The sequence below is a fragment of the Sturnus vulgaris genome, chromosome 19 (genome assembly GCF_052056855.1).
Source record: "Sturnus vulgaris isolate bStuVul1 chromosome 19, bStuVul1.hap1, whole genome shotgun sequence".
Taxonomy (NCBI): domain Eukaryota; kingdom Metazoa; phylum Chordata; class Aves; order Passeriformes; family Sturnidae; genus Sturnus; species Sturnus vulgaris.
In genome coordinates this window covers 12061954-12086754 of record NC_142261.1, presented here as the reverse complement: position 1 = coordinate 12086754, position 24801 = coordinate 12061954, and the positions used below count along the sequence as shown (strand labels likewise).

At 55.3% G+C, this 24801-nt stretch overlaps 1 protein-coding gene across 2 annotated transcripts in view; it reads left to right on the top strand.

The window, feature by feature from the left end:
- KSR2 (kinase suppressor of ras 2) overlaps nucleotides 1–5889 on the top strand; it is an 85313-nt gene extending 79424 nt beyond the window's left edge. For both annotated transcript variants that reach the window (XM_088176126.1, XM_088176124.1), the window contains one exon: nucleotides 678–5889. In XM_088176126.1, coding sequence (XP_088032252.1) covers nucleotides 678–684 — 7 coding nt within the window. In that variant the 3' untranslated portion in view covers nucleotides 685–5889. The remainder of the gene's footprint in view (nucleotides 1–677) is intronic.
- The last annotated feature ends 18912 nt before the right edge of the window (nucleotides 5890–24801 follow it).

Genomic DNA, 24801 nt, shown 5'->3' with positions numbered 1-24801 from the left:
CCGCGGTCAGGTGGCCCCAAAAACACCCGGAACGGGAGATGTGAATCAGGAGCGGAATTAATTCCCAAGCCACGCTCCGAGCAGGCACCGGGGCGGCTCCGGCAGCCGGGCCGGGAATGCTGAAGGATGCTGGGCCCCAAGGCAGCTGCGGGATTGCTCCGCTGCGTTTGGGAAGGTTTTTTCAGTCACTGAGCCACGCTCTGCTCGCCCCGGGCTGGGGCTGCCCCGCAGCTCCCTGTTAATTACCGGCCCAATCTTGTGCTAATCAGGATGTTCCAGCTCAGCTTTCCGTGGGAGCTGATTCCTTCCGCAGGGACGGAATCACTTCAGCTCTGGCCGTTGTTCCTGTTAGGTCCTGGCTTCCTCGCGGAGTCCAGGAATCCTGGCTGGGGTGCCCTCAGGCTCTGCCCTCCCTGGATCCAAGGGCGCAAAACCCCGGCGGGATCCGGGATGCGCAGGGATGGGAGTGGTACCCAAGGAGCCCTTTCCCCTCTGGATGATGCTCCAGGCAGGGAGGTGCAGGAGCTTCCCCCGCTGCCGCTGCTTTGGGGAGCAGCTCCGTGGCAGAGATGTTCCAGGAGTTTGGGGGTTTTTTTCCAAAGAACTTCCCTACAAACCCGCGCGTTCCCACGGGAGGAGGGGCCGGGTGCTGACTCTGCTCCTTGTGTCCCTTGCAGGCTGTGACGGGAGGAGTTAAGGGACGGTGCCTTCCTCCCCCAGCGGGTCTCCTCTTCCTCTCCGCTTCCCATCCTGCGCTAAGGAGGAGCGGCGGGGCCGACAGCGGGCCGGGAACGAGACCCTTCCCCCGCAGCGTTTGATCATCCCGGGAATCCTCTCTGCGCGGGCGGGAGGAGCCGGAGCAGCCCCGGGAACGCCCGGCTGCGGTGGGATGGGGACAGCGGGCGGCTCTCCGTGCACAGGCTCTGGGGACAGTCCCCAGTCCCCCCCCGAGCAGGGGTGACCCACAGGACAATGACTTCAGTTTATCACCAGGGCTCCTCTGATCCCCGTCCAGTGCTCACGATGATGCTCGCCTGGGGAGGGCTTGTTCTCGGTTCTCTGTGGGTTTATTTAATTCCCTTTATTTATTTCTTTGCTGTTTTGTCATGAAAAAAAAAAGGGGGAATGTCGCTGATTCACGAGTTTATCCCCGGATCCTGCGGGGCCCGGGAGCGCCACTGCCATTAGCTGCTCCCCGCGGGGAAATGCATCTGTCCCGCTGCCCCCGCAGCCCCTTCGTGGGCAGCGCTGACCTTTCACAAGTGGCTTCTCTCCCTCCCAGCCGCGGCCACTTGTGTGTCCCCCCGCGGGTCTCCCTCCCAGCGGGGCACATTCCACATTCCCGCTAATTTATCCGCTTTTCCCGTTGTGTGTCTCATCAGCCAGCCCTGCCCTCTCGCTCTCCCCATCGTTGCCCTGCTCCTGGCTTTGCTCCCCGCTGCCAAAACCCCCAATTTGGGGATGCTCCGGGGCTGGGAACAGCAGGGCAGCTGGAATTGGGATCCGTCCTCTCTCCTATGGCCTTGCCGGGCTCATTCCTACACAGCTGGGCATGCAGACAGGCTCTGGTTGTACAGAGCATCTCCCAGCCCCACCCTGGCACATCCCAGCACCATTTCCCCTACATACTCATCTCCCATCAGCCAAATCCCAGAGTTTTCCCAAAAATTCTCTTTGGGAGCTGCTGTTGCCACCTGAATTCCACGTGCTGGTATTTCCCTCCCCCCCTCCAGCTCGGATGGGCCCTCCAGCCCCTCAGATGAGCTGTCAGACGAGAGCAAATAGCATTCCCAGGCTCTCATGGAACATAATTGCTTGACAGGAACCATCCCGGATAATTCAATTGTAGTCTCAGTTCGCTTTAATTTGGAGCCGTGACGAGGCTTTGCAAACTGAACCAGCCCTGGTTTGTCTGGCTGCTCCTCCAACCCCTCCTTGCTGCTGTGGGAAGTGCTTTTAGCATAAGTAAATGAAGATTAGAAACTTAATTGCAGCTGGGATGAGATGGGATTTTAATTGTGGGGGTATTAAAATCCTCACAAGTGCATGTGTGAAAATTCCAAGGTGGGCAGAGCAGGGAGGGGCGGATCCAGCCCCCAGCAGGATCCCGAGGAGTCTCCTGCTGATGTTTTTGGGATGTGCAGTCCCATGTGAGGCAGGATGGCTTTGGGGGCTGAGGCTGAGTGGGATGGGCAGGCTGAGCCCTCGTTTGGGTGAACTGCTCCCTGCTCCAGCAGCACAATTTGGGGTCCCTGGGTTAGGGCTCATCCCCCATTTCCCCAGCCTTTATCCCAGCCCAGCCCGCAGCAAATGGCCCGTGCTGGCCCTGCTCCCCTCCCAGCTCTCCCTGCTGCACACGTGTGCCATAAACATTGCACTAAAACCTCGGAGTCTCTCTGAGCTTTCACCAATGCCTTCACCTGTGCTGCTCCCGGGCTCTGGGGGAGGCAGAAAATCCTGGGGTGTCACCAATCCCCAAACCCCGTCCAGAGGGAGTGATGGGATCCTGCTGGCTGTGTGGGTTTAGTTTCTGGGCAGGTGTGAACTTCCCAAGGGAACAGGAGAGAGGGGAAGGTGTGGGAAGGAGGAAAGGTGACACCAGGGCTGGTGCTCATCCCTGGGGTGGCACAGGGCTGGAGCCTGGTGGATGTTGTGTGGATTTATGGTGTCTGTCTTGGGGTCATTGTGGGTTTGCTCCCTGTGTCCCAAGTCCTCACCTGGCCTGGAAAGTCTCACCCTGATGTGTCCCCCGTGGGGTCTCCCTGCTGCTGGCACACCCCTGATGGATTCTGTGGGCCTGGAGCTGAGGGAACAATGACCTGATGGGGCTGGGTTGGTTCCCCCTTGGTGCCAGGGCCTCACTGGCCACAGAATCATGGAATGGGTTGGGTGGGAAAGGACCTCAAAGTTCATCCCATCCCACCCCTGCCATGGCAGGGACACCTCCCACTGTCCCAGGCTGCTCCAACCCCAATGTCCAACCTGGCCTTGGACACTGCCAGGGATCCAGGGGCAGCCACAGCTGCTCTGGGAATTCCATCCCAGCCCCTCTCCACCCTCCTAGGGAACAATTCCTCCCTAATATCCCATTTAACTCTGCCTTCATTCAGTTTAAAGCCTTTCCCCTGTCCTATCTCGTTCCTCACTGGCCACACCATTCTCCACTGAATTTTGGGCATCTGGAAGAAACTAAATATTCCTGCAGCCAACTTCTCCCTCCTCCCCACCCTCTTGCTCCCCTCTTCCTTTGCTGTGGTGTCTCAGCCACAGGCACAGCACAATGGTATCGATGGAGAAAGAGCTGTCCTGAATTTATCCCAAATGAGCTCCGAGGAGCAGCTCCTTCCCTTCCATTCCAGTTGCTCAGGCAGCCACATTATTTCCATCATTCCTTCTCATTTTTAAAGTCTTCATTATTAAAAAAAACAAAACAAAACAAAACCACCCACCCACCAAATCAACAAATCTTATTTTTGTTGTTGTTGTTTTTGTTGTTTGGGGTTTTTTTGACTCTGCCTTTGTGAAGGATTTTTTTTTTTTTTGGCCCAGTTTAAAAATATCCAGCGCCTCAGTGGGGAGGGAATGCAGGAGAAGCTCTCCACAATAGCCTCTAATAGGAGCTGCGAAGGAGGGAGAGGGTCCATCCGGAGGCTCGGTTTAGCTGTGAGCCAGGGCTATTTCCAGCCGTGCTGGGCTTAGCTGGGCTGAGCTCAGCGCTGCTTTTGAGATGCAGGAGCCACTCCCAGCCCCAGGGCTCCCCCAGTGATGCTCTCCTGGCCCAGCCCTGCAGCTCTCCATCCTCCCATCACCCTCCCAGGCTCGCCCGGAGCTCCCAGGTTTGCTGCTGCCAGAGGTTTTTCCCAGCATTTTGATGCTGATGGGGACATCACTTTTGGGGCTGGGCTCTGTGGGCTCTCCCAGAGGTGGAGGAGGTGACCCCAAAGCTCCTTTGTCCTCCTTTGGCTGCTAAAGGACATTCCCTGCTCTGGCTTTTTCTTCTTTTTCCCTCCCTTTCCCCACAAATTCCCAAATTCTTGCTGAGCCCTGACCGGGCAATTTCTGGGAATGACGAGCTCAGAGTTCAGCCCCCATGACTTTTATCCAGGCAGGAGCTGGGATGATGCAGATTTTGGATGGATGGGAGGCAGAAATGAGTGTCTTGGAGGCAGAGGAGCTGCTCAGCCTTTCCTAGAGCATGGAATTATGGAATGGCTTGGCTTAAACCCCATGGGCAGGGACACCTCCCACTGTCCCAAACCCCATCCAGCCTGACCTTGGACATTTGCAGGGATCCAGAGGCAGCCACAGCTGCTCTGGGAATCTGTGCCAGGGCCTCTCCAGGAAAAATTCCCTCCCAACACCCAGTGCAACCCCTGCCTGTGCCAATTTAGGATTCTGTGGAAGAGTTGGTGCCTGGAACTCGGAGGAGAAGGGCTCTGTCCTAGTGGTGCCACGAGCCCCTCTCTGCCCCCCAAGTGCCCTGAGTCGAGCCCTTCCTCCTTTCTTCACCCTTTATTTATTTTAAATTATTTGATTTAATGGAATTTCTATGAATTTCTTTGAATTTCTATGAATTTCTTTGAATTTTGTTGCCAACAGCAACTCTTTTGGGGGGATGCTTGGTCAGCTGCGAGCGCTGCCTTTATTTTCAGGTCCCTGTAAATTCCCACCTTCCATTGCCTTGTACATAAGGTATATATGGATATATATACATATCTCTATATGTATGTATATAGATATATACAGACCTCAATCCTGTACAGTTTCCAACTGAACTCGCTGGCCTGCTTTGTTTTCTCCGTGGTAGTTCTGCAGAATGAGCTGATTTTCAGTTCCCTTTTCCTCCCCCCACCCCCTTTTTTCTTTTTATAAATATATATATAAATATAAATATATATATATATATATTTTGTTGTCGTCGTTGCAAAAAAAAAAAAAAAAGAAAAAAAAACACCTCTGGAAAAAAAAAAGAAGCTGGTGAGAAATAAAAATACAAATCACCCCCACAAACCACTGACAGAAAAGAAAAAAAAAAAAAAGGAATTTCTCAGAAAGGCACGATGGATTCTCCCCGCTGTAAATTTGTACAGGAACATTTCTAACGTTTTCTACACTTGAAGAAAGTAATTTCTAATTTCCGCTGTCTGGCTGGGTGCGAATCTCTGGGACCTGCAGACCTGGATAGCCATTTGTTCCCGTGGTTTCTCGTGCAGTGTTTGGTGAGGTGACAGTGTATGAATTATTTATGCCAATAAAAAAACAAAACAACAAAAAAAAAACAAAACAAAAAAAAAACCACATTTGAAAAAACGTTGCCGTGCCCTGTGCTGCGTCCTCTCCTCGTTGTATCCCAGGATTTTTTATCCGTGCTGGGGTCTGGATGAGTCCATCCGAGCATTGGGAGCATCTCTGCCTGCTCCAGCACCGCCAAATCCCTTTTCCCCCTCTCTCCCACAGCTCCCAGCCCAGCCCTTCGGGGATTACAATTCCCAACAAACATGGGGATGGGAGATGCAGGATGGAGAACGTGGGAATTGGGCACATTCCGGGCAGATAAATCTCCAGGCAGCTGCGCTCAGCAGAGGGGCTGGAGCGGGTGAGTGCCAGGGGATGGCTGAGCCCGTGATGGAGCACTGGAGGCTCCTGGCATCTGCTGCTCCATTTGTTTGCCTCTCCCATGCTGTTTTCCCGGGATGCCACCATCAATCTGCCAAGCAGCCCCTCTGGAAAGGCGGCAGTGCTGGCTGGTGGGGGCACCCAGGAGATGGAGAAGAAAATCATGGGAAGTTCACACGGTTCCCCCCCTCTCCTTCCCTCCTCACCATTGCCCGAGCACTTGAAAGGTAAAATAATGATGGCACGCCATTAATAAACCATGAACGCTCCACACTTCTCCTGTCGAGGGCTTTTCATCTTTCAAAGCCTGCAGGAGCTGGAACCAATTAAACCAGGCTCAGCCCGGGCGGGGAGCAGGGACGGAGCCATCCAGTGGGATTTTCTTGGGAAGGGGCTGCTCTGATGGATCCTCCCAGCAGAAGAAATGGAGGATTTGGGGGGAAAAGAGCCACCCTCGATGGCCTCTCTGCCTCCCTCGCTGGGTGCACCGTGGGGTCACCATCTCCTGCAACAAACAGGGGGGTCTTGGTAAAGCTGGAGAGCTGCCACCAGTCTGGAGAGGAATGGTTGGCACTGGTGTGTAACTGGGCAGCCCTGGTGTGTAACTGGGCAGCCCTGGTGTGTGACTCCAGCTCCGGGGACAGAGCTGCTGGTGGCACTGCAGAGCCCCCCCCGAGCCCAGGGCAGGGAGGCTGAGTTCGCTCCTGGCTTGTGGTTAATGAGATGCCAGCACCAGGACGGTGAGAAATGTCACAAATACTCCCGAAAGCGGCTTTAATGGCAGCTTTGGAGGATTTGGGATGCCTTTGGACACATCCCTGTGTGGATCTGTGTGTGTGTGTGCAGGGACAGGCACAGGGATGCTCACACGTGGTCGTCACCTCCTCCTTGCTGGAGATGAATCACGGGCCATTAATATTTCAAAGGATAAATGCAGGGAGTGACAGAGGAGCTCAAGCCCCAGGCCAGCAGCTCCAGCTCTCCTGTCACTGCTGCTGGGTGAGCCCACGGTGTCATTCCCGCTTGGATGCTCTTGCTGTGGGCACAGTTGGGATGCTCCAACATCAAACAGGGCTTGCATTGGGGTACTGAAACTTTTGGGATTGGTAGTGACGCTGGAGATGACAAACCACCAGGGAGGGTGGCTCTAAATGTGTCCCCAGCGCTGCTTGGGTCACCCACCCTACCTCCGGACACACCGCGCTTGTTAGAGACACAAATCTGCCTTGATTTGCTTAATCCTGCCCCCAAATTAATCCTGAACGTCACACCTCAGACACACCGCGGTGTGGCTGCTGGACCCGGCCGGTGGCCACAAGGCTCTGCTCCCCGTGGGACCCAGCGCTGTCCCCGCGGGGCCGGGCAGGTCCGGGTTCCCCTTTCCGCCCTGCAGCAGCAGAAGAAAAGGCTGGCAGGGCGAGAACCAGCGGTGGCCCGCAGCCAGGGCTGTCGCCAGTCCCGGGGGGTCCCGGGGAGGGGACAATCCGCTGGGGCTGGCCGGGATCCCACATCCCGGAGCGGCCCCGTCCCCGTCCCATCCCGCCCGTGCCGGTGCTCCCCGGGCGGCGGGGCCGCGCCACAGCCCCACAATGGAGCATTGTTCCAGCTCTGATCGATGTTTCCTCGCCAGGCTCGTCTGGGCTTTCTCAGGAGCCGCAAGGAGCACGGTCCGCTCCTTTCGGGGGGGGGTCGGGGTGTGCTGAGCCCCCCGCAGCCACCCCAGCACGGCTCGGGGAAAAAGCTCCAGTTCTTCATTAGGGCTTGATTAGCTCATTAAGGGCTGCCCTGCGCCAGGAGCGGGACGCGCTGGGACAGCTCCAGCCTCGGGGAGAGCCCTTGGGCGGGCAAGTGCCCAAGCCCGGGCTAATTGGCCACTTCTGCCGTGGCCACCCGGCCTTTAACAGGATTGTCGCTCTGAGCCAGCGCGGAGCTGATCCCGCTTTGCAGAGAGCCCCGGCTCGCCAGCGGGATTAATTCCAGCCAGGAGCGTCCCCCGGGGCTTTCCAGCATCTCCCGCCCGCCTGCTGGGAAGGGGCTGCTCTGCTCCGAGTTCCCCCGCTCCTGCTGTCCCATTGCTCAGCAGATTTTCTCTCCTCACCTCTATTTTTACGCTGCCCTCGGGGACAGAAACCTGACCCCTGTGACTGCAGACACTCTGTGAGCTCCTGCCGGGCTCGCAGCGCAGAACCCTTCCCTCCCGGCAGCTCTGGTAAGGAGGAGTGATTCCCAATTCCCAGCTTTTTGCCCTAAACTTGACGCCTGCAGCCTCCTCCAGAGAGCCGAGCCGTGTGCTCGGGCAGTGGAAAAACTGGCTGAAGGTTTTCCTGTGCCCCACAGTTTTTAATTTATTCCTGTTTTTTGGGGGGGACGGGGTGGCTTTCTGTGCCTGGATTGAGGGGTGGGAGGGGGGCAGGGGATCCTGGGTGTGCTGTGGGATCCCTGTGGGGTGGGAAAGGGTCTGTGATGCTGAAGGAAAATCATCCCATACTCAGAGTTTGTGCCTGGGCACCTGGAGGGGAGAAGTTGTCCAAGAGGGGAATTATGGCACCAGAGTGTGGGTGACCTTTCCCAGCACCTCGGGGTGCCAGACATCCCTGGAGGGCTCTGGGGAATGTGAGGAAATCCCTGTGCCCCCCATCCTGGGGACAGCCATGGGGTAGGGGTGCAGCCACCAGCTGCTGTAGGCACAGCTCAGCTCCAGCCTCCTCCAGCCCCATGGCCATGGGGCAGAACCAAGGAATTCCCAGTGCCAGAACCTTCCCTTTCCCAGCTCCCCCGACCCTCCCTGCATCCCTGTGGAGATCCCTGATATGCAGAGCCATGCTTTAGCTGGCCCCCAAGCATGGATGCACTGCTGGAAATGTAAAATGAGCTGGGAAGGAGACAAATGGAGACTCAGGTGCTGATCCCCACGTGGGAGGGATAATTCCAGCAGCAAATCCCCCGTGGAAGGGGTGAGCAAGGAGCCATCCCCATCCAGGGAGCTGGGCTGGCAGCTGGAGCAGGGCAGAGCCTGGAATGGATTCCACACGTGATTCCATGTGGGATTGCAGTCTGGGAGTGCTGGGATGCTGCAAGGAGGGACTGGAAACCATTTTGTCAATTTTTTTTCCAAGCTCCTTCTGCACCAAATTCCCCCCAGCCGGGCTGCAGTGCTGGGAGCTCACTCTGCACATTCCTGAAGGAAAATCTCGCTCCAGGAATACCTGTTTTACTCCAGAGGTTTTTCCAGAGGTTGGTTTGCTGGCTGCAGTGGCACTTGGGGCCCTGAAGTCCCTCTGTGTCTGGTGACACTGCCCCAGAAGCCTCTCATGGTGACCGGGGGGCAGCAGGAGGGGATGGCCACCCCCAAGCTCGGGGACATTGGGATTGATGTCCCTGGATTGGGTTTCGGATATTTTTGGTCCTGTAAATCCCATGGGTGATAATGCTCAGCACGATGAGTCCTCCCTCCACATGGCCAAGCTCTTTTCTGGGATTTAACCTCCCTTAGCTCTTATTCCCAGCTGTGAGCTCCATTCATCCCCAATTCCAGCTCCCTGGATGGGGATGGCTCCTTGCTCACCCCTTCCACGGGGGATTTGCTGCTGGAATTATCCCTCCCACATGGGGATCAGCACCTGAGTCTCCAAAATCCAAACCATTTGTCTCCTTCCCAGCTCATTTTGAATTCCCAGCAGTGCATCCATGTTTGGGGATCAGCTAAAGCATGGCTCTGCACATCAGGGATCTCCACAGGGATGCAGGGAGGCTCCAGAGAACTGGGAAAGAGAAGGTTCTGGCACTGGGAATTCCCTGGTTCTGGCACTGGGAATTGCTGGGTTCTGGCACTGGGAACTCTTTGGTTCTAGCAGTGGGAATTGCTTGGCTCTGGTAGTTTGAATTCCCTGGTCCTGGCTGTGGAACTCTTTGGTCCTGGCTGTGGGAACTCCTTGGTTGTAGAAGTGGGAACTCTTGGGTTCTGGCTGTGGGAATTCCTTGGTTCTGGCTGTGGAACTTTGATTCTGGCACTGGGAACTCTTTGGTTCTGGCAGTGGGAATTGCTCGATTCTGGCTGTGGGAATTCCTTGGCTCTGGCTGTGTGAATTCCCTGGTTCTGGCTGTGGAACTCTTTGGTTCTGGCTGTGGGAACTCCTTGGTTGTAGAAGTGGGAACTCTTTCGTTCTGGCTGTGGGAATTCCGTGGTTCAGGCTGTGGGAATTCTTTGCTCCATGGCTGGGCAGACACCCCCACTGCCTTTCCCCGGCTCCTGCCCCCGGGCTTGGCTGGGCACAGACCTGGGAGGAAAATGGATTGATTGCCTCATTATCCCTGCTCAATCCCACACCTTAAATACAATGCACCTGGGAGCTGCTCCCACACCTCCCATGGAGCACCCTGGGACCGATTTTCCTGGGAAACACCACCGTGGCCATCCCTGGGTGCAGTGGTGAGTGAGATCTGAGCTGTGCTGGGGCTGGGAGGGATCCTCTGGGCTGGATCCGTGTGCCAGGGGTTTGGGATGCTGCTGGATGGGATGATGTGCTCTGTGCTGCCTGGTGTGGGGGGAATTTGTGGCTGGGAAAGTTGTGTTGAGCTCTTAAAGGGAGATGGGAATTGTTGTGGATCCACTACTCTTTCCTGAGAATAAGGAGGGAAAGGCAAAGGGTTTGCCTTCAAATATCTGGGAAGCTGCAAATACAGCAGTTTCCCTGTTCCTGCCTTGCTGCAGCTCCAGGGCATCCATCCTTTATCCATCCATCCTTTATCCATCCATCCATCCATCCATCCTTTATCCATCCATGGCTTCCTCCAGTTCTGCTGAGGATGTCCAAGCCCTTTATAAATTCAATTATAAAAATGGGAAAGCTGCCTGTCCATCAGTCACAGCCCCTTTCCCTACTGCTCCCTCCTTATTTCCATGAATCTGGTTGGTGTGTGGGGATGGATCTTGACAAGCTGGGATTTGGAAGCCACAACTGGGGACTCAGAACCACTGAACTGCCCCGATGCCTCTGCTGCTCAAAACTTCAATGGAGATTTGGAGCAGGGATGGATTCTGGTTTTGGGAAGGGGAAATGCTGGATGAAATGGCTCCCAGGTGGATAAAAGTGGAGTTTGGAGTGAGGGCACGCAGGGTTCCTGCTCTCAGGAGCTGTATCTGAGTCACCCAGGATGGGAAGGATCGTGTGAAGTGTGGCAGGGACCTGCTCCGGAGGTGTTGACAGCAGCCATGTGACATCAAAACCTATTTTTATTTTATTTTCTTTTTATTTTATTTGGCTCCTCGGAGTTAAACTGAGGCTTTTGGGCAAGAGAGCCACGTCCGTGTTGGTGCAATAGGCGCGTCAAGCTCGTTTCTCCCTGCTCAGGGCTCTCGTTGGGGTTAAAATCTCTTCAATTTAAAGAAGAAAATTGCTTCTGGGGATGTTCAGGGACATTGCAGCAGAACCCGACGTTGAACTGAGGTGCAGCTCGTTCCTGCGGGGTGGGACAATCGGAGGGGACAGGGCCAGCGGGTCCCTGGAGATGATTTAATCTCCAAGGACTCCTTCAATTAATTAAGCAGCCCTTGGATGCCTCCTAATTGACCGGGCACGGCTGACTTTGCAGCAGGCAGGGGCTGAGGTTGTGGTGAGGAGCCTGGATGTGCCTTTCTGCTGTCCCTCCCTTTGGAGCTGAGAAAAATCAATGGAAAACCCTTCCAAACGCCCGGAGAGCTCCGTTATCTCCCGATCAACCTCAAACAAAACCCCACTGCCTCGGCAAGGACAGCAGCTCCTGCGGGAGCGGGTTAAAAATTCAACCTCTCCTTCTAGATTGATAAAATTCCTGTGGTTTAGGGCAGAAAGAGCCGGACTTGGCCCGGCTGTGGGGTGGAAACGCCTTTTTTCCAGCTCTGCACTTTTGGGAAAAGCCTTTTGGGGAAGGGAAGCTCCTGATCCCCTGTGCCCGTGGTCCTGAGGGGCTGTTGGGCTTTTCCTGCCTTTCCCACGAGCTGGATGTTTGGAACTCAAGCCCGGAGCTTCTCCCATCCTCTCCGGGGGGACACAGCCCCCCCAAACACCCCAAGATCAGCTGCAAGCCGTGCTTAGGCAGGCGTGGAGCAGCTTCCAGCAGGCAGAGATTAAAAGTTACTGAATAACCCAACTCCTGCGCCGGCCCCGGTGGCTGCGGGGGCCGTGGCCGGTGCCAGGTGCGCGCTGCCCGGCGGGCATTCCGGTCACCCCAAAAACCACCTGCGAATTTCCCCCATGCCAACCCTGGCGAGCCGCAGGGGTGGAGTGATGATGAGCAGGGTGGGTCCTGGGCAGGAGCTGGCGAGGGGACAAGGACACTGCTGGACCCGCTGAGGGGCAATGCCACCGTGGGAAAGGCGGCGGGCAGCGCGCAGCCGGCTGGGCACGGCTCACGCAGCCCTCCCGCAGCTCCAGCGCCGGCTGAGCCCTTCTCCTGCCGCTGCCCAGCGCCTCCTTCCCCGGCTCCGGACGAGCCATGGCCTCGGTGTGTGCCTTTTGTTTGCTCTTCCTTTCGGGACCCACAGCCCGGGGCGGGGGGAGCGGGGCCCCGGCCAAGCGGCAGCTGCGGCGGGGGCGAGCGGGGAGCGATGCCCGGTGGCCTCGGTGCGGCTCTCTCCGGACACAAGTAAGGCTGGGGGCGGCGGGGACACTCCGGGGACGTGGCTCAGGGTGGCCCGGAGGGTGGGAATGCCTTTGGTTGCCACCGAAGCGGGAGTTGCAGTTTTCGGGATGGGATTAGGGGGGGTCTGTTCGGATTCCTGCTGGGAATCACAGGGGGGGTCATTCCCGATCTCCAAGCGTCTCCACTTGTTCCTCGCCTTGGACACACCTTTGGCCTCGGCAGGGTCGGCCGGGGCTGCCGGAGCAGCTCCCTCCTGGCTGGGGGCTCTCCGGGACCCTTTTGGGCACTGACAGCCTTGAAATCCCCTCCCAGGTGCGCCTTTGTCCACCTGGGGCACCTCCAGCGTCTCGTCCGTGCGTGGGCTGGCAGGGCCGTGCTGTGCCTTGGGTAAAGCACAGCAGATTTTGGGCACCTGCAGAGATGTGGGGTGCGACTGTGGGCAAGGGAGAAGGAAAAGCATCCGAAGGGATGGGAAGGGATGGGAAGCATCTCCTGCGGGGAGGCGTGCGCTCCTTCCCCCCAGCGCCCAGCTCATCCTGCAAACTGCGTCGGCACCGCAGCTGCTCCGGCTTCCTGGGAAGTCCTATTGATGCCAAAGCAATCCTGGAGAGGGAGGGGGAATGACTAAAGTTATCCGCGGCCGTGTGCTGCTGCAGATGCGGGGTCCTTCCCCCCCTTCTCCCTGTTTTTTTGGGGAGGGGTTCCGAGCCTGTGATCAAAAGCTGGAGCTGGCGTCCATCTGCTTCTGACAACCTGAGCGCTCGCTGGCAGCTTCTGCATTCAGAGCCTTGAATTCCTCAATAATTAGGAGTTTTTTCGGGGAAAAAAATCCCCATCTGGGCTTTTTCATGATGGGAATGAAAAGCCAAGGTGGGTGTGGGAGTGGGGCAGGTGGATTTTCAGCCTTAGCAACCCAAATCTTGAAATATTACATCAGCACCGAAGAGGTGTAATTAAGTAGGAAACAAATGAGCCCAGCTAATCTGTTTTGCTTGTTTGAGCTTAGCGGAGTGCAGAAAACAAACAGAGGCTGAATGATGAATGAGACTTCTTTTTATTTATTTTTTTAAAGGGTTTTTCTTTCCCGGAGCCCCGGGGGGGGGGGGGGGGGGGTTGGGATGTGGGTCAGGAAACGCGGCCGCTCTCCCCCGCGGCTCCGAGGTCACCCGGACGTGGCAGCCGGGGCTCTGTGCCGCCGCTCGCCCTCTCCTCGCTTTCACTGCCAGCCCTGCCAAGCCGGCTCCCTTGGACGCCTTCCCGGAGGGATTTGGGGATGGATCTCCGAGCTGCTCTTCCCCGCGCCTGGGGTGCCATCAAAGCCGCGCCCCGCGGGTCGCCGCTCGGGTGCCCTTTACGGTGGCACTGCCACCTCTCCCCTCCCTCTGCAGCCCCGGGAGCTTCCGCGGCTCCTCGGGACACGAGGCATCGCTGGGGTTCCCGCAGGGAATTCTTGCTGGTTTGGGTGCCACAAGCGAGGAAAAGCTTCATGGGAACCCCACAGCCTCCCGCTATCTCACTGTCCCCGGCCACCCCACAAAGGACAGGGGGACACGGTCCGGGCGGTGAAGCTTTCGCAGCTCTTTGAACACCCCAGAGGGCTCCAGCAGCTTGGATGTGTCACTGCGTGTCCCCGCCCGGCCGTGTCGCAGCTCTTGTGGCATCTCCCCACTCCTTGTCCCGCTTCCCCCGGCGAGGGCTCGCGGGGCTGGGGCTGTTTTGGGGCCGCCTGGGCTTTGGGATTGTTTTCTCGCGGGCGCTGTCGGGCTCCGGCAGTGACACGAGGTGCCAGGAGCAGATGGCAGCCATCGGCCGGGCTGCCTCTCAAATCCCTGTGGCTCCTGGCACCGTGCTGGGCAGCGGCTCCTCGTAACCCCCTCGCTCCCACGCTGCTCTCTGGGGAAAACTGGGGGGATTTGGGGCCTCTCCGCTGAGTATTTTGCATTTAAGCCCCGTGCCCAACCCGCCGAGGAGTTTCTCGTTGCTCTTCCTGGTGAGATGCCCTGAACTGGGCACGGGAGGGAAAGAAGTTTGTGGGTCTGAAGCGCTGCCCATCAGTCAGTGGTGACAACGACCCTGTCCCCCCACCCCCCTCCTGCCAAACCTCCCACAAATGGATTTGAAACCAGAAGAAAGAGGCAGGTTTTTTGGCACCCCAGAGGGCAGGACGCTGTGCCATGGGTGGGACCCGGGGGGTGTCGCTGTCAGCATGTGGGGTCACCCCGGGATGGGGAGCCTGGTGCTGGGGTCCTGCGTGACACCACACTGCCCCAAAACCTCTCACAGCAGAGGAGATGCCCCCGAAATGGGAGAGCCCCAAAACCTCTCAGGGCAGAGGAGATGCTCCCAAAACGGGAGAGCCCCAAAACCTCTCAGGGCAGAGGAGATGCTCCCAGAAAGGGAGAGCCCCAAAACCTCTCAGGGCAGAGGAGATGCTTCCAAAAAGGGAGAGCCCCCAAACCTCGCTTCCTTGGCCCCCACTCGGTTGGTGCTGCCCCTCGAAGCCTCCTCCATGGAGCTGTGCCCCCCCAGGAGCCCCCCACACCCCTGGCTCTCCGCTTGCCCTCCCAGCCTCTCCTCCCCTCCCTGGAGCGGCCGGGAAATTGGGAAGCGGCCAAAATGAAACAAGTTTTCCCCTTCCCTCCTGGGTGACAATTCCAAGCCCGCGGGAGCCCTGTGGCCACCAGCCAGCTCCCGAATCCACACCCCCCCCAGGGGAGCAGCGGCCCCCGCCTCCCTCCAGAGCCAGCACCAGCGTTTGTGTTGTTATAATTATTATTACATTTCTTTTAAATTCAGTTTCTCCTCGGCGAGGGAAAGGTTGGAGCGATTTATTCGCAGGCGTTGCAGGGGCTGCCTGGTTTCAGCGCTGCTGCCTTTGCTCTCTCCGAGTAATCAGAGCAGTTCTGGAAGAGAAAATTGAGCAACTCGGTAGCAGGCAGTGTCTTCCTCACCGAGCGAGGCTGTTTATCCTCCTCGTTTGGGTTTTCAGATGAATAAATTTGCCAGACAACAATGATATTACCCTCGTCTCGAAGTCTTTATCAATTTGCAGTTGTCTCTCCGCTGATAGTTTTTTATTGAGCTGTCTGAGATGATTTCCAAAGAGAGGACTGCAATTTCAACTATTAAGTAATTTGGGAGAGCAATTAGTGTGAATCTGGAAACTCCCTGTGTTGCTCCTGAATAAATCAACCTCTCTGCGAGAGCCGTGCTGAAAGAGCCTGGGCTGATTTATGGAAAAGGAGGGGTTTGGCCAGGGAAATAACAGGGAAAGAGTTCCTTGCCTGGAAAACTTTAATATCTTGGTGATGCTGTGGTTCAGAGGGTGTTGGGGACTCCTGGGAGCTGGGATTTCCTCTGGGGGTGTCCCCTCCTTGCTCCCCCATCTCCAAAAAGATTTTCTGCTGCCTGAAGAGGTCTCGGTTTTGCTTCTGCTTTGGTTCTCCTGGGGGAGATGGAGGAGGGGTGGAAGGGATGGGGGACAAGGAAATGAGGGAGAGCAGAGGAGATTCCAAATCCTCCCCTGCCCCACGATTTCATGGGACTGGACCCAGCTCATAACTCCCAGTTTTAAACTGGGAGAGGGTTGATTTAAATGGGATACAGGGAGGACCTTTTTAGGGTGACAGTGGTGAGATGTGGCTGCTCCATCCCTGGCAGTGCCCGAGGCCAGGCTGGACAGGGCTTGGAGCAGCCTGGGGTAGTGGGAGGTGTCCCTGCCATGGCAGGGCAGGAGTGGGATGGGTTTTAAAGGTCCTTTCCAGCCCAAACCATTCCATGATTCCTTCTCTGATACCACAGGAGTGTCAGAGGCTTTGCTAAAGGGAGGTCTCAGCCTGAACTGCTGTTCCTGCTCCACAGAGCTCAGAGAAGGAACCGGGGCCGTGGCCATGCTTTGCACCTGATAAATCCCTGCTGGCAGCTCCCAGTGACTCCCACATCCATCATGGGTACAATCCTTCCAGGAGGATTTGCTCCATCACCTGCTCAGAGCAGCCTGTGCCTCCCTGGATCGTCCCTGCTGGATGATGGGTGACATTTCCCTCTTCCCTGGGCTCAGGGAGCTCTGCTGCTCCCCAGCATCAGCTAGGGACAGGAGCAGCTCAGGTGAGGGCAGAGCCAGAGGGGTGAAACACAGGAATGGTGGCAGCCCTCCTCTCCCACTCCAAGGTCATCCCAGGGAAGTTATTCCTGGCTGGAGGGAGCAGGAGCCTGGAGAGCCTCCACCTCTCCAGACAGTCACTCCTGTTTGGAGCTTTTTCCCTCTGCTTCCCCCTCTGAATCCCTCTGTAATCCACTAAGGGACCTCACATCTCCCTTTCTTTCTCCTCTTTTTTTCTGTTCCTAAAACAATTAGCTTGGCTCAAACCCTCTGCAATCCATCAATTAATACAAGCTGCGGCAGTAAATTAAAGGGAAACAGGAACAACTATGCTGGGATTAGGTCACTGAAACTATAAACTTTGGAACAAATCAGATTTCCTTGGGAAGGGAAATGGACAGCAGAGATATGTCAAGCCCTGAGATGAGACAGGCTCGGAGCAACTTTCCAGAGTCTCCTGACTTGGCCACTGGATGCCAGAACTTCTTCCCCAGGGGAAGTTTTGGGTTGCCAGACCCCGTTGCTGCTGCTGAAAGCTTGGATGGCCAAATAAACAAACAAGGAGAGAGGGGAAATGGGAAAGGGGTGGGGGGGAAGCTGCAGGGACACTTTGGGTATCAGGACCTGCTGCCAGCCCTGTCCCCTGTGGGTGATGCTCTGGGTTCTTGTGCCCTGCTGAAAGGTTAGATTTGTTCATTCCCACTTCTCCCAGTGACATTCCTGTCCTGCCAGTGGAGGTGACGCCTGGAAAGGCTGAGCTGGAACAGAGACCAGGCAGAGCAAAAGGGATAAAATAGGAATTTATTGAAAGGATGGACTTTGGGCAGTGCAAAAGCCTGGCAGGGGCTACACCCAAATCAAATCCAAGATGGATCCTGGTCACGAGTTTTTACACTTTTATAAATTTCGGTTCATCTACATTTTGGGGTTAATTATCCAATGGAGCCTCAGCCCCCTGGCTTGCCCCTTTCCCTCTCTGTTGTTCCTGATTTTTGGGTACCAGTTGTCCTTGATTCTCTAGCTAGAAAGGAATTGGTTTGTATCCAACCACCCTGTGGAGAGACCTTACTAACATCTAATATGAAGTTTCAGTGTTACACACCAAGCAGCAGAGAATCTGAATAATATAAAAGCTAAACCCCAAGGCATCGTTTCCCCCCTTTAGAGGGGAAATGGGAATGGTGCTCAGAAGGGCCAGGGGGAGGCAGGGCACTCACAGCTCACTGCCAGCTCGGGGAAAAGGAGATAAAAACCCTGCCCAAAGGCAAGGTGAGGGGCACAACAGGGATTTCTGTCCTGAGGGAATGAGATCCTTGTCCTGGAGCTCTGGCAGGGCTCAGGCTGCCCCTTCCCTGCCCATCCTCACTGCTGGACGGGGCTCATCTGTCCTCCCCTCCCCACAGATGATCCACCTGTGCTGCAAGGTCTGGAACAGGGATTGGCACCCTCCTGGCAGGACAGTCCCAACCCCTGTGCTGCCATCGGCTCCAGAAATGCCTTTTGGCCTCAGTTCTTGGCTTCAGAGATGCTGCAAACTGAATTCCAGAGTGTCTGTGAGGGAAACTTTCCCTGTTTTCTGCATTCTCCTCTCTTCCCACAATTTCCACCCCAGGCTTTGCCCTCCAGGCTGGTGGTGCCAAACCTTGAGATCCCTGCTGCCTTCCCAAGGAGGTCCCTGTGAGCACAAACCCCTCCTGCTGCTGCTCCCACACTTCACCCCTGCCCACGGAGCCATTCCAGGGCCACCACATCCCTGCAGCTCCAGACAAAGTCTCGTTAACGCTGGAAAAACCTCTGCTGGAACAGCGTGGGAGCTGCAGGGCTCATCCTTGAGAAAAACAACCCAACCTGACCTTTTTTTATTTCCTCCTAATGATGAGTGTCAGCCATGCCCAGCTCGTTCAGAGCATCAAAGGTGGAGCAAAGCCGGGGTGTGGGGGCTCCAGCAGCTCCCAGGGCTCCATGGGCAGGGCCCTGCACCTGCCTGGGGTGGGCAGGGACAAGGTTAAAGGTTCAAAAGGAATTCGAATTTCCTGTTAAAATAAGAATTTGTTTGGATCATGTTTGCCAAGACTCCCTGGATGGAATGGGGAATCGTCACGGAACAGGTTTTGGGGATGCCAACTCCATTTCCCCCTGGAATTTCAGCACCATTGAAGCTTCTGGTAAAATGGGAATTTATTTCCCAGCTTTCCCTCGTTTTCCCAGGGCAGAGCCCACCCCAGGCAGGCCCCCAGCCTGCAGCCTGAAACACTCCTGAGGGGGAGCAGAGGGGGAAGCAGAATAGGGACACCAGGCCAGGCTCTGAAATCCCTGCAGGGAGAGGAATTCCATGGGATCTTGGAGCTGATAAAGCTCAGAGCAGCTCTCACATGAGGGATGAGCTCTCCAGGGATGAATTTGGTTCCCTTCAACCTAACTGCAATTAACACCTCCCTCCATCCCAGAGTTACCCACCCCAATCACCCTTGCTGAGCACACACTTTGTATTTTATTGATTATTATTATTAATTATTATCATTGCTAGATCACACTCTGTGTGTGCTGAAGATTTGGGGGATCAGATCTTGTTCAGAAATGACTTTGGATGCATTTTTGCAGTCAGCAGCAATCCTTGAACACAGTTTTCAATTAACATGTGCATTAATGATGTTATTTCCTAACCTGACAGTGTGGACCCCTCAAGTTGGGGGTAAAAGTGGATAAAACTTTGGATAAAAGTGTGGAGATCTGGGACGAGTCTCTGCAGGTTTCACTGAGTCCCTGAACACCCGAAATGAGGCACCCCCAGTCCCGAGGCTGCTGCACAGAGTCCCCACAAAGGGACACTCCCAGGGTCAGTGACCCCACAGGTCTGGGCTTTTCTGACAGACAAAGGGGCTGAGGAAATAATTCCCTGTTTTCCATGAGAATTGGTGCAATCAGCAGAGGAAGGAAGGAGTGAGGATGAGCAGGGTTGTGATGGACTAAGGCAGTGACGAGAGCCCAGTCTTGGCAAACTTACTCCAAAAAAATTCCGATTTTAATAGGAAATTCTAATTCCTTTTAAACCTTCAAACCCGTCCTCCTTAAACCCCTCCCTGCTGTGAGGGGAGGCAATCCAGCAAATCCTGCTCCTGTTTGGAGTTCCTGAGCCCCTTCCAGCAGCCTTTGTAGCCAGAATATTTTCCATGTTCCTGCTGCTGCCTCCCGAGCCCTGAGCCAGCTCCAGGCTGTGCCACCCTCAGCCTGGTGTCCCTGCTGCTGGGGACAGTGTCCGTGTCCCCTCCAGTGTGACCCACTGTGCTCTGGATAGCTCCTGGGTTTGGCCCCACCAGCCCGGAGGGAGAACTGAGGGAAGAGAGGAGGGAGGGAGGATGCAGAGAGCAGGAAAATCCCGAATTTATTGCTCTTTACCTCCCTTTTCCTGCTCCTGAGTGGGGACAGGGATGGCAGGAGCCATCTCAGCCTGGTCTGGGATGTTCTGCTGGCCCCACATAATTTGGCTTTTTTCATCACCTTCTCCTCTGGATTATATTTTCCCACCCTCTTAAAAGAGCAGATGCCAGGAATTGTGTTGGTATTTCCAAACCAAAACTGGGTACACTCCAAAACTGATGCCAGGAGAAGTTCAAGCAGCACCTGGAGCACCTGGACACTGGTTTGGGAGCAGCAGGCAGGGAATGCCAAGCAGGATTTGTGTGATCCAGGACATTTCCAACATTAATTCCCCAATTCCCACTACAGGGGGAGAATGGACGGGTTGGGAGAGGCCAAGACAGCAAAGAAAATTGGGATTTGCAGCTGGAGAAGCTGGGATAACTCTGGGATAATTTTGGGATAACTCTGGGGTAAATCTGGGATTGATCTGGGATAAATCTGGGGTAACTCTGGGATAATTCTGGGATAACTCTGGGATAAATCTGGGATAACTCTGAGATAATTTTGGGATAACTCTGGGATTGATCTGGGATTGATGTGGGATAATTCTGGGATGACTCTGGGATAACTCTGGGATAATTCTGGGATTGATCTGGGATAAATCTGGGATAACTCTGGGATAATTCTGGGATTGATCTGGGATAAATCTGGGATAACTCTGGGATAATTCTGGGATAATTCTGGGATAACTCTGGGATAACCTGCTCAAACCTCTGCTGGCAGTTCTCACCTTCACACCAACAAATCCTCCACCCCTCAATCTTCCCTTCCCTGCATCCACCTGCCCCATGTTTTTCCATGGCTGTTTGGGATTTTCTGGGGTTTTTTGGGTTTTTTTGGGCAGGGAGATGCCTGCAGGGAGAGCGGGAGGTTCAGACACTGGCTAATCCTGTTAGGAAGCCAGTGGTTATTGCAGGGCTTCCAGTGGGACCTGCTAAATGAACCATAATTCTGTAATGAGATTTCCTTTTCCCGGCCAGACTAAATGTTCTTGGCCACTGGGAATAAGAGGTCGGGGAGAGGCGGGGAGGAAGAAGGAAAAATAAAGAGAGAGAAAGAAAAAGAGGAGGGGGAGCCTGGTTCAGCCTCCTGTCTCTTGGTTGCACGGGAGGTTTGGAGAGCTCTGGTTCCTGGGGCTCATTCCTGAGCCCTGGCAGAGCAGCTCGGGACCCTGAGAGCAAGGAAAACACCCCTGGGGTTGTGTTATCACCCCAAAATCTGGAGAAGGCGGGAGAGACTTCTTTAGGGAGCAGCAGGATGCTGGAGAGGGAAGGGGAAGCAGGGAAAAGGCTGAGAGGGAAAACAGGCTCTGGAGAGGAGGAGATTTCTTTGTGGGAGAGTGGAGTGACAGCGAGAGGGGTCCAAGGTGGGGTTGTTCTGACTTGTGCCTGCAGCAGGGAGGAGTCAGCAGCTTCCTGATGTGTGAGGGGCAGCTCCCACCCTGTCCTGGCTCATCCCTGAGACAGCTTTGGGGTTGGGATAAAGCCAGGGCAGTGAATGGGATCCCTGGTCTGGGCAAACTGTGGGGTTCAGGTGAAAACTCCTGCCAGGAACTGGGATCAGCTCAAGGATCATCAGGCCCTGAAATCCCATCCCATCCCATCCCATCCCATCCCATCCCATCCCATCCCATCCCATCCCATCCCATCCCATCCCCTGCCATGGCCAAGGACACCTCCCACTGTCCCAGGCTGCTCCCAGCCCTGTCCAACCTGGCCTTGGACACTGCCAGGGATCCAGGGGCAGCCACAGCTGCTCTGGGCACCCTGTGCCAGGGCCTGCCCACCCTGCCAGGGAACAATTCCTTCCCAATATCCCATCCAGCCCTGCCCTCTGGCAGTGGAAGCCATTCCCTGTGTCCTGTCCCTCCATCCCTTGTCCCCAGTCCCTCTCCAGCTCTCCTGGAGCCCCTTTAGGCCCTGGCAGGGGCTCTGAGCTCTCCCTGGAGCCTTCTCCTCTCCAGGTGAGCACCCCCAGCTCTCCCAGCCTGGCTCCATCCCTTGGAGCATCTCTGTGGCCTCCTCTGGACTCTCTCCAGCAGCTCCAGGTCCCTCCTGTGCTGGGATCCCGGTGGGTGCAGCTCTCCCACACTTCCAGTTTCTGCCATTCCCATTTCCCTCCCTTCAGCCTTCAGGTGTCCCCACATGTCCCAGATTTTTCTCTTTTCACGCTGGGATGAGGATGAGAAGCCTCCCTGGGGAGCAGAGTGGGGTTGGGAATTCTCCAGGCAGCTCAAGCAGCAGGGAGAGATCCAGGATTTTTTAGCAGCTCTTTTCTCACTTGATCCTGGTGGTGTTCAGGGTTTCTTTCTTTTCTTCCTGGTATTTCTTGCTCTGATTTTTTCTGTCTTGGTGACAAACAGAAGCCTTTGGTTTGCCAGGCCCCAGGCTGGGTTCCTCTGGCTCCGTTGGGGTGGGAGTTTTCCAGCCTTCCCCTGCTCCAGAAATTCCTGGTGGTCCTGTGAACCCCTGGGCTCAGCCTCTCATCCAGCAGGCAGGTGAGGAAAAAAAAAAAAAAAAGAAAAATGCTTGGATATTTTTATTTTTCTCTTTGAAGTTTTGCCCTGGGGGTGCTGCAAACCTTGTGGCTGACCCTAATCCTTGCTGTGCTTTTGTTTCCCATTTTTTAAACAGGAATTGGGTGGGAATTTGTGATTTTCCAGCCTTTCATGGGGCAGTTCTTGGCCAGTCCAAGGTGGCCTTTGTGAGGTTGTTTTTCCTCTTTACTGTGTTTTTAGCCTCCAATCCCTCCCCTGGGCTGCATGGATGGGCACCTCCTGCTCCCAACTCTGAGCTTTTTCCAGCCCATCAGCTGCTCCTGCTGCAAAACACCCTCGGATGAGGAGGGGGAAAATAACATTGCTACAAATAAAATAAAATAATAAAATCAAATCAAAAGCAGTGCTTTGGATGCCAGCTCTCCTTGGTATCCTGAGCACCTCTCCTCCCTCCTCTTCCTGATCATCCCGTTCTGGTCTGGAAAAAAATTGTGGGGCTGGCTCTGTGCTGCCTGTGGGGCTCCATCCTCCTGGCCAGGCTTTTCCCCAGCATCCAGCCTGGAATGAGCCATTCCAAAGAGCTGGAGGTGCTGGGAAAGCCTGGAAATCAAAACAGGTGGGGCCCCTGCAGCGTTTTCCTGGCATGGAGAGACAGGATATCCCAGGATTTCACCTCCTCCCACCCCAAACTGGACGGGATCCAAGTGCAAGTGGTGGGATCAGGGAGATCTGGGTGTGCCCAGCATGGAATCAGGGAATGGTTTGGGGTGGGAGGGACCTTAAAGCTCATCCCATCCCACCCAGCCTCCACTATCCCTGTCCAGTCTGGCCTTGGACACCTCCAGGGATCAGGAATCCTCGCCCTGCCTGGGATTTCTCCATGGAAAACATCTTTTAATGGCCCTCAAAAGCAGCTGGGATTTCTGGGCAGAAATTCCACCCTTGGTGGAGTTGCCATCACTCTCTGGATGCATCCAGAGGGGGAAATAATCCAGATTTTAAACACAGGGACAATTTCCCTTCTCCAACAGCACCAAACTCTGGAAAGTTTGGGGGTTGTTTTTTTTCTTTTTGGGGATCCCTTTGGTCTCCCTTTCCTGGGGGAGCAGGGTCCATCCAGCTGGGCTTTGTCCCTCTGCCTTATCCCAACCAGTCCAGTGGGAGACCCCAGGGACAGGATGGGTTTGGGAGCTGTGGGGAAAGGGTGGCTGGAATGTGTGGGGTAAAAGCAGGGAGTTGGGATTTGGGCTGAAATCCACCTGTGGGATCTCACAAAGGGATGTCAGGGACTTCTGTGACTCCAGGCAAAATCTCCATCAATTTTCTTGGAGATTCCAGCCCCACACAGGGATGGGGTTCCCAGTGCTGGGTGGGTGCTCTGAGGTGACCCCAGTGAGCTGCTGAGCCCCAGTTCCCTCCTTTACTGGGACCAGTCCTGCTCCCAGGAGCCTGAAATCCCTCGTGGGGCAGGATTTGGCTGGGGGGGAATCACTGGGCTGTGTTTGGAGGTAGCAAAAAATGCTCTATATTGATTTTTTTTTATTTTATTTAGAGCTGGCATGTCCAAATCTGCTTCTGGGGCTTCGTGCTGAGCTCTGCTGGCCGGGCTGGTGTTTGTTGGCTCAAAGCAAATTCTGGGGGGCTGAGAAGGAGCTGTTAAATACCCTCCAATTCCAGCAGTTTCGATATCCCATTCAAGCCATGCCAGGAATAAATCCAAGTTCCTGGCACAGCATCTGCAAACTTCTCCTCAGTTGGTGGGAGGGCTGAGTGGAGGCTTTTTTGTTGGATTTGGGGAAGAAAAGGGGGAAGATCTGACAGTTCTGTCTTGAGTTCTTGTTTGTCCCTCGTTTTTTTGGGAGTTGAGTTGGGAGAGATCCATGACAGAATGAGCCAATGGGGCTGATGTAGAGATGAACATCACTCAAGGCTTTTCTATTTTTATTTTTTTTTCTTATTTTGCTGGGCTGTGATGAATTTGGGAGCTGGGATTTGCCTTCCACGTGGTCACCTTCTCCTTGCTCTGTGCTGCTCCATCCAGACTGGAAGGAGCTGGGATGTGAAATCATGGAATGGTTTGGGTGGGAAGAAACCTGAAAGTTCATCTCATTCCCACAGGCAGGGACACCTCCCACTGTCCCAGGCTGCTCCAACCCCAATGTCCAGCCTGGCCTTGGACACTGCCAGGGATCCAGGGGCAGCCACAGCTTCCCTGGAAATTCCATCCCAGCCCCTCCCCGCCCTCCCAGGGAACAATTCCTTCCCAAAATCCCACCTAACCCTGCTCTCAGCAGGGGCTCGCTGCTCTCTCCTCCTGAATTCCAGTTTATTGAAGTGGGTCTGGGGGCAGCAGGGAATTGGAGCCTCCTCCCTGCAGGGCACCACCGAGGGACTTTGCTGGTTCGTGGTGGATTATTTTTATCATATTATTTTTTCCTCTTTGCTCCTCTTTAGAAATGAAGAACTCGGCAGCAGCTGTTTCTGTGCTTTTGGGTTTGCTTTGTGCTGGTTTTTGCAGTGAATGCTGTGCAGATTTGGCTTATCA